The sequence below is a fragment of the Sinocyclocheilus rhinocerous genome, unplaced genomic scaffold (genome assembly GCF_001515625.1).
Source record: "Sinocyclocheilus rhinocerous isolate Xijiao unplaced genomic scaffold, SAMN03320098_v1.1 scaffold2338, whole genome shotgun sequence".
Lineage (NCBI taxonomy): Eukaryota > Metazoa > Chordata > Actinopteri > Cypriniformes > Cyprinidae > Sinocyclocheilus > Sinocyclocheilus rhinocerous.
The window spans coordinates 502,262-514,668 of NW_015644013.1; the positions used below are offsets into that span (position 1 = coordinate 502,262).

A 12,407-nucleotide genomic window follows, 5' to 3' on the forward strand; every position below is an offset into this window, starting at 1 on the left:
CCAATGCAATATCCAGTAAAACCATTACAAATTTTGTGATGGTGTCTATTGATTTTTCAGAAGGGACATGCCTCAAAATAGAGGGGAACAAGAAATATGAATCAGTGTATGAAAATGAACAAGAACGATTCTTTCATTTAAACGATTAATTCAGAAACACTGATTTGTTCACAAACTACGAGCTCTGGGAACACAGAACGACGGTAACTTCAGAATTCATTGAGACACTACAAATGAGACTATGGCACAAGACTACGGTCTTTTGGTTTATTGTTTTTTGAAATGAAAACATAAAATCAGTAGCCACTATGAACTATGAATCCCTGGAGCTGGTTATGCATTGAGGTATTTGACGAGCACAGGATAGGTGGTGCCGATGTGCTTCTGGTTGTAGTGGTGACAGACGATCTCCAGCTCATAGACGCTGAAGGAGACTTTGACTCGCTCGTTTGGAGATGTGAGGAAACACAGAGTGTACAGAGCAAACTCAAACTCAGGGCTCACACCGATGAAGATGCTTCCTTTGGGCTTGATTCCATTCTTCCAGCTGAACTGCAGAGCCAAAATGTGCTTGTTCTCATCCGGCTGGGAACGAGATTGAACGTAAAGTATAAGGAAATTAGGAACAATATGAATATGCTCTACATATCAGAGTATTAGATAGAGTGAACACAAGTGTACTTTACATAAAGTAGGCCTATGCCATTTGGGACAGGGCCGCAAGTCATTTGAAGGTGAATAACTCTTAAATTTCGCTCTGTTTATTATAGTGATTTACTGCTTCAGAAGATTTGAAGTTGCATAAAAAGTAAAAAAAAAAGCTTAAAGGGGTCATATGATGCGATTTCAAGTTTTCCTTTCTCTTTGGAGTGTTACAAGCTGATTGTGCATAGATAAGATCCCTGAAGTTGCAAAGACTAAAGTCTCAAAACGAGATATTTTTTATCAAAGTTAAGACCCTGCAACGTCCCCCTAAAACGGCTCGTTCTAACACGCCCCCACATATCTACCTCACTATGTGGAAATATTAGCATAATGTAGCCCAAATGTGCACGCAAAGAAAGAAGGCGTGGTTTCAGTAACCGGAGTTAGTGTTGAAGCGCCATGTCAGGGAGACGCTGTGTGTTTCTAGGCGAAAGCAAAAGCACTTTATTTGGCCTTCCGAAAAACCTACAATAATGTACAGTATTTGAAAAAATAATGTGTTTTTTGAACATTAAAGCATGTCAACATATTCTGTTACACCAAATACACAAAATAATGATCTTTAAAAAAGCATCATATGACCCCTTTAAAGCTTTTGGACACAATTGACTCTTATAGTATGAACCGTGTATGTTCATTTTTGTTTTGCACAAGAAAAAAATCTATAGCTTTGCAACGACATGAAGGTGAGTAAATGATGACAGAATTTTCACATTTTGGTATCTTTTAATGCTAATTTAGTTTTTTATTATTTGTCTTCAATTTATTTTGTTATTAATATTTATTTATTTTTTCTTTTCTTTTCCCCCTTTATTTTTCTTTCTATTTAATTTTTTATTTACCTCTGTTTTATTCTGTATTTATATATTATACTTATTATGAATAGTAATAATGATAATAATTAGTATTTTATTATTTATTTTTTGTGCATATTTTATTTGTAAATAAATGTGAATAAATTAATAAATAAAATATGCACAAACATAAATACATAATAAATTATTAATATAATAATAATTATAAATGTAATAAGTATAATAGATAAAGAATAAAACAGAGGTAAATAAAAAAAAAAAATTAGAAATAAAAATAAAGGAGGAAAAGAAAAGGGAAAATAGTAATAAACAAAATAAAATGAAGACAATAAATAAATAAAATGAACAGCCACACAAAGACAAGCACTGAGGCAGGTAAATGAATCGAGCTGCTCTATGTTCCCGTCACGTACCTGTGGCGAGTTGGCATTCACACGGTATCCTTTGTAGTCAATGTGTCCTAGTTTCTCTTGTAAGTACAGCTGGATCCAGTTATGAAAGCCGATGACAGTACGACCTCCTCTCGTCTCTCCTACAAAGACATGCTCGAAACCCGAGGAGTCCGGTCTTGTGTGGAGAGAGAAACAAACAAAACATAGCTTTCAAAAAAATCTTTACTCAGTATTATTAATGAAGCTCTGAATGGGGAAACTGCTTTAGAAGAACTCGAGAGTATGTAAAAGTTATTCGTCTGTGTGACCAGAAGAAACGTTCTTGAGAAAAAAAATCATCCAAAATTTGTGATGTAACAGAAATAGTGACAGATCTTTTCTTCTGTAGTGAAAATAATTATCGAAGAAGAAAATCATTGGTGTTATGTGCCAATGATATCTAATTAACGTTATTGAACATAATTGATATATACAGGTTTAATTATGTTAACATGTTTAATGTTGTTTTGCTATCTGTGCCAGCAAAGAGACAAATGACACATCTTTTCATACTCATGCTACTTTCATAAGAGAGAGGCAGATTTTTTCTAACAGTATAATATGCTCTGCATTTCTTCTCATTTCGTGTACAGCCAACCTTGACTAAAAATAACCTTATTTCGATTTACGCTCCTTGAAAATGATGTTTTGGGGGCAGTGGCATTGAGAGAGGCCAAGAGTTTTTTGTAGAGTTGAGTCGAATTGATTTGGTCAGCGAGTCAGAGAACATTCTTAGAAAAATATTTGAGAACTTCTTAAGAATGTTTAAAAAATTGCACTTGTAATTGGAATAACTGTAACATTCTTTTTAGAATTTATCTTAAAGAGATGGTTCACCCCCCAAAAAATCCATCTTTTTTACATTCCGCAGACAAAGCAGTTTGGAATGACATGGGTGAGTAAATTAGGACAAAATGTTGATCTCTTTAACAAATTTTGTGACTCGTGCCCCAAATGATCTCCTGTAAATTGTTCTGAATCCTCTGTACTTACTTACTGGATCCTCTCCTGGCGTACAGCTCAAACCAAATGTGATAGAGCTGCTTCTTGAAGTCTGCGGCGTCCTCTGGAGAGAGATGCTTCCTCACTAGATATCTGTGGGCCATCTAATATTAGGAAATATACAATTGTTGCAACTTACTATTCAGCACAGTGTCTTACACAAATGGTAAGGGATCATAGTTTCATTTCTCTTTTTAGATTTACTTCTATGCATAGCACTTGACAAGAAGTAAATCAGTGCAGCTGAATCACGACTGATTCTTGACCCATTTATTACCTTCATAGTAGGGGTCTTTATGACCGAATCCAGGAACTTGTGGTTTTCCAGTTCTTCCTCTGGTGTGACGATCTCCGGTTCACCAGTATCACTTTCATAGTTGTCCAGAAGTGAGATAAAAGCTGAAATGACACGTATGCAAATATTTCAGCTTCATCTCTAAATTAGTACCCATACTTGTTTGGATTCATATTATTTCCAATCCTGCCATGACATGTTAGATGCACTGAGCCCTGCCGAATTTGAAATGGTCTAATCAGTTTTCAAAATCAAAAAGTTGCTCTTTATGTTTGTCAGATTTTCTTTACTTGTTAGAGAAGAAGCGGCAAGTGTTCTAACATTTCTTTTGTTACTGATCCTTAAAGGTAGGTACACTGTGGAATTCTGTGCTCCGCCTGTGATTGCTCCGAAACTTTTCACAATTTTAGTGGTTCGCCGCTGGAGGCAATCTTAATTAAACCAGTACCTAAATGTTTTTTACCTGATGCCAGATCAGGTAAATAGTAGTAGTAAGTACAGTAGTTAAAGGGGTCATGACATGAGAAATCAAATTTGCCTTGATCTTTTGGCATATAAGAGTCTTTGCATTATAAACAAAGCATTTATTTGATCGAGCTCCAAAAACGGCTTGATTTGGATACAAGGGGCAAGATGACGTCACCCGAGCACAAACATTTGCATAAACACGCCTCCAGAGCTAGACATCGACCAATAGTCTTCTAATCAGCATAGGCCCCGCCCACTGGCGTTCAGTCGCTAACGGCCGACACGTGATCACGCTGAATGTGTCAAAATCAGATAGAAATCACAATCACTGCGCTATCTGGTCTACACTGGATATAATTTTGCAAAGCAATTAATTCAGTTGATTTAGAGTTTTGAAAAACTCTGAAAGTTTGAAAGTGTCTGCCATCACATTTGAAGTTAAACTTTTCACCAAAAGTCTCAAGCTCTCATTAAAAACGAATGGGATGATGTCGCTTTGTCAGTTATGTGTGGAAGGGGCAAGAACACGGTTTAAAACCCAGATTTTCTTTGGATTCGTATTTTTTTTCAGGAAAGGGAAAAGTCTTCCACAGTCTACTTTTAAATAAACAAAATGTTACATATTAGCTTATTTCTTACCCAAGAAAGTCTCTTTTTTGAAAATGTTTTCATCAACAAATGTGAACAAAGGCAGCCCTGCTCCATCATTGTCATCAGCAACACCTGCCAGATCACCCGCTTTGCCCTGTGACATAAAGCAAATATTGAGGAACTTCCAAAAGGTATTTTAAGTTTTTTTTTCATGCATGCCTGGCATAACTTTAGACAGGGAGTTTATCACCAAACCTGAATAATAATAATAATAATAATAATAATAATAATAATAATAATAATACAAATCGAAGAAAATAAATTAAAAAAATGTTTGTTGCATTATCTTTTCAGAATGCATACTGCATTTTTTTAGACTAATGCATTTCTAAACATCACATTCTGAACTGAAACTTTAACTATTCAATATATAAAAAATGCATACCTGTTCCTCTCAGCGATATGGGTTAGTGGTATATTTTGGATTGTTTTCTTAATAGCTCTGCGCAGTGGTGCTGCTGAACATGGACTGGTGGGTAAGATGCATGGCCTTCCCACATCATGAGAGAGGGCCTATTCTAAAGCGTTAGCCAGTGTCAGCAACTCTAGCCAAAGGGATTAGAGCAGCTTGAATGTGCTTCTACAGCGCAGACGAGTGCTTTGTGTTTGTTTTCGTGAGGTATTGTCTCATTACCTGATGCTGTGCACCTTCTTCTAAAGCCTGACCCAACCCCCAAAACACTCGGACTGGACAGACATTCATACTTCATTTCATATGCAAGCGATTGTTTATCAGTCTTACAGGGTTGATATTTACCTTTTTGGTGAAATTAACATAATGTTTCAGCTTCAGAATTCCATGAAGTTAGCTTCATTTTGATTATGATTTGATTCTTTCTCTTATTCATTTATTTAGGTCATATTTATTACACAAAAGTACAGTTATAACGGGAAATTATTGGAAGAACAGGGGCCAATAGGATCAGGAACCCTTGAAACACTTTCTGTGTTTTGTTGGCAATCGGCGCTCAAGTGCTCGTGACTCTTTAGCTTGAGATCGGCTGTTTTCGGAGAGAATCGTAAAGCTGTATCTTTCTTTTATAAATCTGATAAAACTAAAGACTTTATGAGTTTGTGGTCCATCCGATCTTTATTTGACCCTCTAACTCTAGCACTCTCTATCTATCTGTTTTTTTTTTATTTAAAGGGACTTACAGTCTGTGAGTCAGCATTATTTGTCAGAAATTGTATTGTAGTCTACTCTCCCAGGAAACTATATAGACCTAACCCTTTATTACCCTCCACTGGATGTAGAATGAGCAGCAATAAACTACATAATGTGGATATTTTGGTGAAAGTAACTCAAAAGTAGTGTAACGCATTACAATTCAGAGACAGTAATATTGCAATGTAACTAATTACTTTCAAAAGACAGTAACTAGTAATATATAATGTATTACATTTTGGAAGTAACTTGCACAACACTGCACATTAGTAACAAAACAGCATACCTGATAAGACATAAAAGTATTTTGCCCTGTGTGAATTCGCCCTTCGTTTCTGTAAGGTGAATGTAAAGTGCAATAAGGTACAGTTTATTATCATAAATCAAGATTATTATCATAAACGTCCAACACAAGACAGAGAACATATGACATTTATTATACAAATGTGCTTTACACTATTGTAAGTGATGCTAATGACAGAGGTTCAACTAATCTACAATAAAATTATCACCTGCCTGGCATGTCACACTATAAAATTCACCAGCCAAATAGGCCTAGAACATTTCCCTGAACTGTACAGAACTCACTGGCATTTCTTTATGTTCTCTGTCCAGTGCTGTTGACCGCTAGCTTCAGTGCTTCACCTTCAGTGTTGGGGGTAACGCATTACAAGTAACGCAAGTTACATAATCAGATTACTTTTCAAGTAACTAGTAAAGTAACACATTACTTTTAAATTTACAATGAATTCGTTTTTTTGTAATTAAAAAACAAAAGGTGACAAAAAGTAGCGCAAAAGTAACGTACATTACTTTCCATAAAAAGTAACTAAGTAATGCAATTAGTTACTTTTTTATGGAGTAACACAATACTGTAATGTAACACAATACTGTAATGTATTACTTTTAGAAGTAACGTTCCCCAAGACTGGTCACCTCGTGAAGTGCAAGAAGAAAACTGATTGGAGCAGAATCTTGCCGCTTTAGATCAAACCAAGAATATCTGTGTTAGACCAAACAACAAGTCCCATGGGCAGGTTTATTTCTTTATATATTTTGCATCGTCTCGTTATTTGGTGAGAGATTTAGTTGAGCAGCGTGAGACGGAGCCTGAAAGCAAATGTGTGAGAGTTGACAACCCTGATTTAATGAGAAGTTAGAATAGATTGAACTGCAACCGGTGACAAGAACAATACAGTGAAATAATCAATAATAACTATGAGCAATTATCTAAAACTTTACTTAAAGGGACAGTTCACCCAAAAATGAAAATGCTGTCATCATTTACTCACCCTCAAGATGTTTCAAACATGTATGATCTTTTTTCCTCTGTTGAAAAAAACTAAAAAGTATGTTCTGGTATAGTTTCTTAACTGATCATAGCCTCCTTTCTATCATGTGTTCTTTCTTTCTTTCTTTCTTTCTTTCACTTGTGGGAATATGTGAGTCAGATTACTTTTCAAGTAACTAGTAAAGTAACACATTACTTTTAAATTTACAATGAATTCGTTTTTTTGTAATTAAAAAACAAAAGGTGACAAAAAGTAGCGCAAAAGTAACGTACATTACTTTCCATAAAAAGTAACTAAGTAATGCAATTAGTTACTTTTTTATGGAGTAACACAATACTGTAATGTAACACAATACTGTAATGTATTACTTTTAGAAGTAACGTTCCCCAAGACTGGTCACCTCGTGAAGTGCAAGAAGAAAACTGATTGGAGCAGAATCTTGCCGCTTTAGATCAAACCAAGAATATCTGTGTTAGACCAAACAACAAGTCCCATGGGCAGGTTTATTTCTTTATATATTTTGCATCGTCTCGTTATTTGGTGAGAGATTTAGTTGAGCAGCGTGAGACGGAGCCTGAAAGCAAATGTGTGAGAGTTGACAACCCTGATTTAATGAGAAGTTAGAATAGATTGAACTGCAACCGGTGACAAGAACAATACAGTGAAATAATCAATAATAACTATGAGCAATTATCTAAAACTTTACTTAAAGGGACAGTTCACCCAAAAATGAAAATGCTGTCATCATTTACTCACCCTCAAGATGTTTCAAACATGTATGATCTTTTTTCCTCTGTTGAAAAAAACTAAAAAGTATGTTCTGGTATAGTTTCTTAACTGATCATAGCCTCCTTTCTATCATGTGTTCTTTCTTTCTTTCTTTCTTTCTTTCACTTGTGGGAATATGTGAGTTTGTATTTATGTGTTTACATACATTTGAATAATTCATGAAACTCTCATTTGCATTTAAAGAGGAGTGTCTTGTGCTTTGTGAGTACAACTTCATGTCGTAAAGCACAACTACAATGCCATCTAGTGATTCGTAAGATTTACAGCAGCGAGTGATGAAGCTCCATTGAAGTTGTTTTATTCCGTAGTGCACAAATAACACTAACAATATCTTCTTTGTATGTTTATATGCATGTATATTTTATGTTTATCTTTCATGTGGGAATTCATGCCAACATAAACCAATATCAGTAAGTGTAATACAATATAGTTATAGTTCAATAGCAGGCTGTTCAGTCTTGTGCAACGCTTATCACACCTTTTAAGTAATTTAATAGCAAACAGTATTACTGTCACATTTCTGTAAAGATAGCAGCACTACTACTTTTATCCACTTGGTGGAGCAAATCTGCTGTACATCACCAGAATGACCTTGGCGACTTATTAGCTTGAGGTTTTTCAGCTGTAGTTTGCAGTGCTGTTGAATGACAGAGCATGATGACATTGATCAATGTGACAGAATTATGGTCAAACTTTACGCATGTTGTCTATCATAAATCATCATTTTCTGATTGAATGAAATAAAAACCATGCCAACATTGAATCAAATGATTACTGTTACTTTTTTTGATGCAAGCGAAGGTCATTGTTTCTATGTGTTGTCAGATTTGCCTTGTTCCTGTAGAGAGCAGTGCGAGGAAGGCGTTTGTCGTCTGATCCTGCTCCATTAGCCACTGCTGACAAACCCTGGCAGTCAAATCTGCAGAATACGGAAGAGGGGTTTTAAAATTCTTCTCAAGTCAACAGCCAGTGGGCCAAAAAATGTTGCAAGCCGAGTGATAATCAGTCAAGGTCACGGCATTTTGGATGAATTATAGAACAGGCTGTAAAGATGGGTGAGGGAAGCTGTTTAACATGGATGGGGAATACTACATTTAGATGAGGGTTAGAGCGGGAATCTCTTGTGGATGTTATCAAATCAGATACTGCTGTGTTAGCATGACTTATATTGATATTGGTCATGGTCATCAGAATACTCCTTAGGACTGCATTTTGCATTTGAAGTAGGTGATTTAAAATTAACAGGCCTATTGCATTTAAATTTCTAGGTTCTGCATCAAGCATACAAGTGAATAATTGCAGTATAAACCACCACAGTTTTTCATAATAAAAGTATTAATGGAAAATTGCTTGTAAGTGGGAGTGAAGATGTTTGCACATCATGTATACAATTAATTCAATTAAAGAGATGCTGTCCAAATGCATTTCTTTCCTCTGTGGAACACAAAAGACGACATTTTAACAATACTGGAACCCACTGACTTACACTTAATGTGTGTAAAGATTCACTTGAGATCAAGTGGATAGTTGCTCAGTTTTCTTTAATAGGACCTGGGACATACACGACGTGAAATGCAATGGAAACAGCACAGCAGGTCCTTATGCACAGAGTGTGTGTGTGTGTGTGTGTGTGAGTGAGTGAGTGAGTGAGTGGGTGAGTGTGAGTGAGTGAGTGTGTCCTTCTCTCTGCCAGTTGGAAAATACTCTTAAAAGGATAGTGCACCCAAAAATATAAATTTACTGCGACTTTCTTCATGCCTCTCTCCTCCTGGTTGGCCATTAAAACTCTATTTCCCGCTCAAGGTTGTGAAAGGTGAACCTCTGACCCTCCGGTTATAGAGTTTGGCATGATGTGTTGGTTCTTTGGGAGTGTGTTTCTGGGCAATTTCTTCAGTTGTGCTCAGAAGTCATGGCTGCTGGACACTCAATCATCTCAAAGGACACGATATCTACTTTTGGCCTCAGGATATGCTGGAACATAAGGGGCCAATCCAGTCGTTTCATGTACAGTACAAATGCAACTGAATGTCTTTAGAAGCTGTGGCCACCTCACATTGTATTGTATGTTCCTGAGATTCCTATTAAAACGTTAAGGCTGGTGCTGTAGTGTGTGATTTTTGAAGGCCAGCCATCTGAAGCAAGTGATTTTACTTTCAAAGTTTGACTTTGAGTGTTTTAAGATTTGTCATTTTAAAAGCTCAAAGTGTGAAGGTTTTCAGGCCATGCAGTAGAGCTGCCCGGTTAATCGTTAAAAGATTGTGATATTGATTCAAACACCCACACAATCTTATTTCTAAATGACAACAATTCATCTGTGTCTATTAAACCTTAGAGAGAGTCCTACCGGAACATTCAGTTCTGTGTTTGCGCAGATCATGTTTAGTTTTTTCATCCACAGTATTATTTCTGTCTTACAATCATTCATATTATCACAGAAGTACTGGGATAAACATTTATGGATATATACACCGATGTCTATGGTAGCGATCAAAATGGAGCAAATCACCTTGTGAAAGTACTTGGTGCTTGAAATAATATTTGTGTTGATAAGAGACTGTTAAAAATGTATTTGTCATTGAATCATTCATTCAAGAGATTCGTTTAAAACCGCTGATTCATCCAGTAATGAAACAAGTGAAATATTTACGAGTGAGTCATTGAATCATTCATTCAAACCAACGTTTGAAAAATAATTCGTTCAAATTAATTAAACAGTTTTAAAGAGATGGTTAACTGTTTTTTTTAGGCTTGATTGTGTTTATGGGGTGCAGTCTAAAAAAACCCCCATTATGTTCCACATAATTTATATGCTGATTATTTGCCGATTATATGAAGTGTTGCATTAAGATAAGTATGACCCATTCTTTATCTTGTAAATATAATACAGTCCTTCCTATTTATATGATGATTCATTTGACCTTGTTTTATGTTACTTTGCATTCTATAAAAATGTCTTCCTTTTTTACATGAGTTCCAGTATTTCCGCCATATACTCCTACAAACTTAATCACAGACTTTGTTTCTGCCCTGCTTAAAGTGACTGCTACGCTAATATTATCCATTTTCAGTGCTTCTTTAGCCATTTTGTCTGCCGTTTCATTCCCTTGTATCCCTACATGCCCATAAAAACTGCACTACACTTCCCATTTGACTTATTCTATATAACAAATCCAGTATTTCTATCAGTATATCTTTTCTACATGACTGAAAGGTTTTCAAGCTTGAAAGTGATGCCATTGAATCTGAACAAATTAAAACTTCCTTTTCTGAGTTTGCCATCTCCCCCTCGAACTTGTATTGTAATTAATGTAGTTGTATTGTAAACGATGGCGAACCGCTGTTTTAGAACATTGATTTTGAAACTCGTGAATCCATTAGAATCGTTAGAAGACAGAATTGTGATTCATATATGAATAGATTTTCTCGTGCACCCCTAGTTTTGATGGCATGGCAACAACTCTTCCTCTTCTCTAAAGCTGCGCAGCATGGCCCCGCCACCTTTGCTGCATGTTCCCGGGGGCGGAGTTTATGTAAATTTCTGGGTTTGTGACGTCACCAACCCAGGAATAAGCTTGTTGTAGTCCCTACCATCCGTTTTTGTAGGCATTAAACTGCCATGATTTTAAAAGACGATATCTCCGTTTGTGTTGAACGCGTCGTAACTTTGCAGATATTGTTTATGCTCAAACAGCAACATTACACACTAACTAGAGTTAAAAAAGTGAAATCTCAATCAACCACCCCTTTAAATAGATTGCAGCAATTAATATTTTGTCACAGCCTCTAGTAAATTACATGTTATTTTGTTTAGTTCAGAATCGTGATATCTATTAGAAAAATCGTGATTCGCGATTTATCCAGAATCATGCAACATGTTAGCAACATTCTTCAAAATATCTTCTGTGTTCAGCAGAAGAAAGAACTCATCCAGGTTTGGAACAACATGAGGGTAAGTAAACGATGACAGTATTCTCATTTTTGGGTGAACTGTCCCTTTAAGAATCTGTTTTTGTGAGGCACTTGTTGGTATACAAGGATAGAATATTTTCCTACTTATTGTATTTTCATGCCAAAATAGTACAAGATTATGCTATTTAAATGTATGTGGCATAAAACAATAAATAAATAAAAATGACTAAAATTGTACTGCCTGTTGCATGTTAACTGTGTCAGAAAATAATGTGCATTCAACAATATGCCGTATTTACATAGAAAAAGTTGTTTTGGCTCTTAACCTTGACCCAGTATGTGAATAAAACACCAGTATTTGCTCTGAAATACCTCACACCAAATACTGTTTTGATCATTTGCCCAACGGTATTTCGTTATGAATATTGTAGTGGAATACAATCACAGTAGTCTTTGATACTTCTTCTCATTTAAGAAATATATCCATACACCTTATAAATGCAATAGTTTATTGAAAAATTCCACAGCTCTGTGCTTCTCCTTTAAGAAAAGGATTTCAGTACATATAATAATATAATGCAAACCCTTACATGAAATCATCAGTGTCCTTTTAGTACACTACTCAATAAATATATAGATACGCTGAGCAGCTGAGAGCTTACTTTCAATCTTTTTGCTTTGCAGCTTGTCGTTACTGCATTAGAAGCATGGTAAATGATTTAGTGTTTCCCACATGGGCAATAAAGTATGTAACAATATTTATTATTTACATGTGCTCTTCACAAATGTTGTATTTGTTGCTAAAACACTTTCAGTTTGTGAGATTTATCCATTTATACATCTGATTATATTTGTGCAGTCAAGTAAGAAAAGAAATCAAAATAT

The 12,407-nt window shown here is 35.6% G+C and overlaps 1 protein-coding gene across 1 annotated transcript; it reads right to left on the reverse strand.

Annotated features, from left to right (window-relative positions):
• Window positions 1–327: 327 nt before the first annotated feature.
• LOC107757855 (poly(U)-specific endoribonuclease-B-like) lies at window positions 328–8,634 on the reverse strand. The gene is made up of 7 exons (XM_016575451.1): window positions 8,630–8,634; window positions 8,445–8,532; window positions 4,356–4,461; window positions 3,231–3,352; window positions 2,945–3,057; window positions 1,934–2,087; window positions 328–585 (listed from the first exon to the last, which is right to left on the reverse strand). Exons 1-7 carry the CDS (start codon window positions 8,632–8,634, stop codon window positions 334–336), a joined length of 840 nt encoding a protein of 279 aa, XP_016430937.1. The 3' UTR covers window positions 328–333.
• Window positions 8,635–12,407: the final 3,773 nt, after the last annotated feature.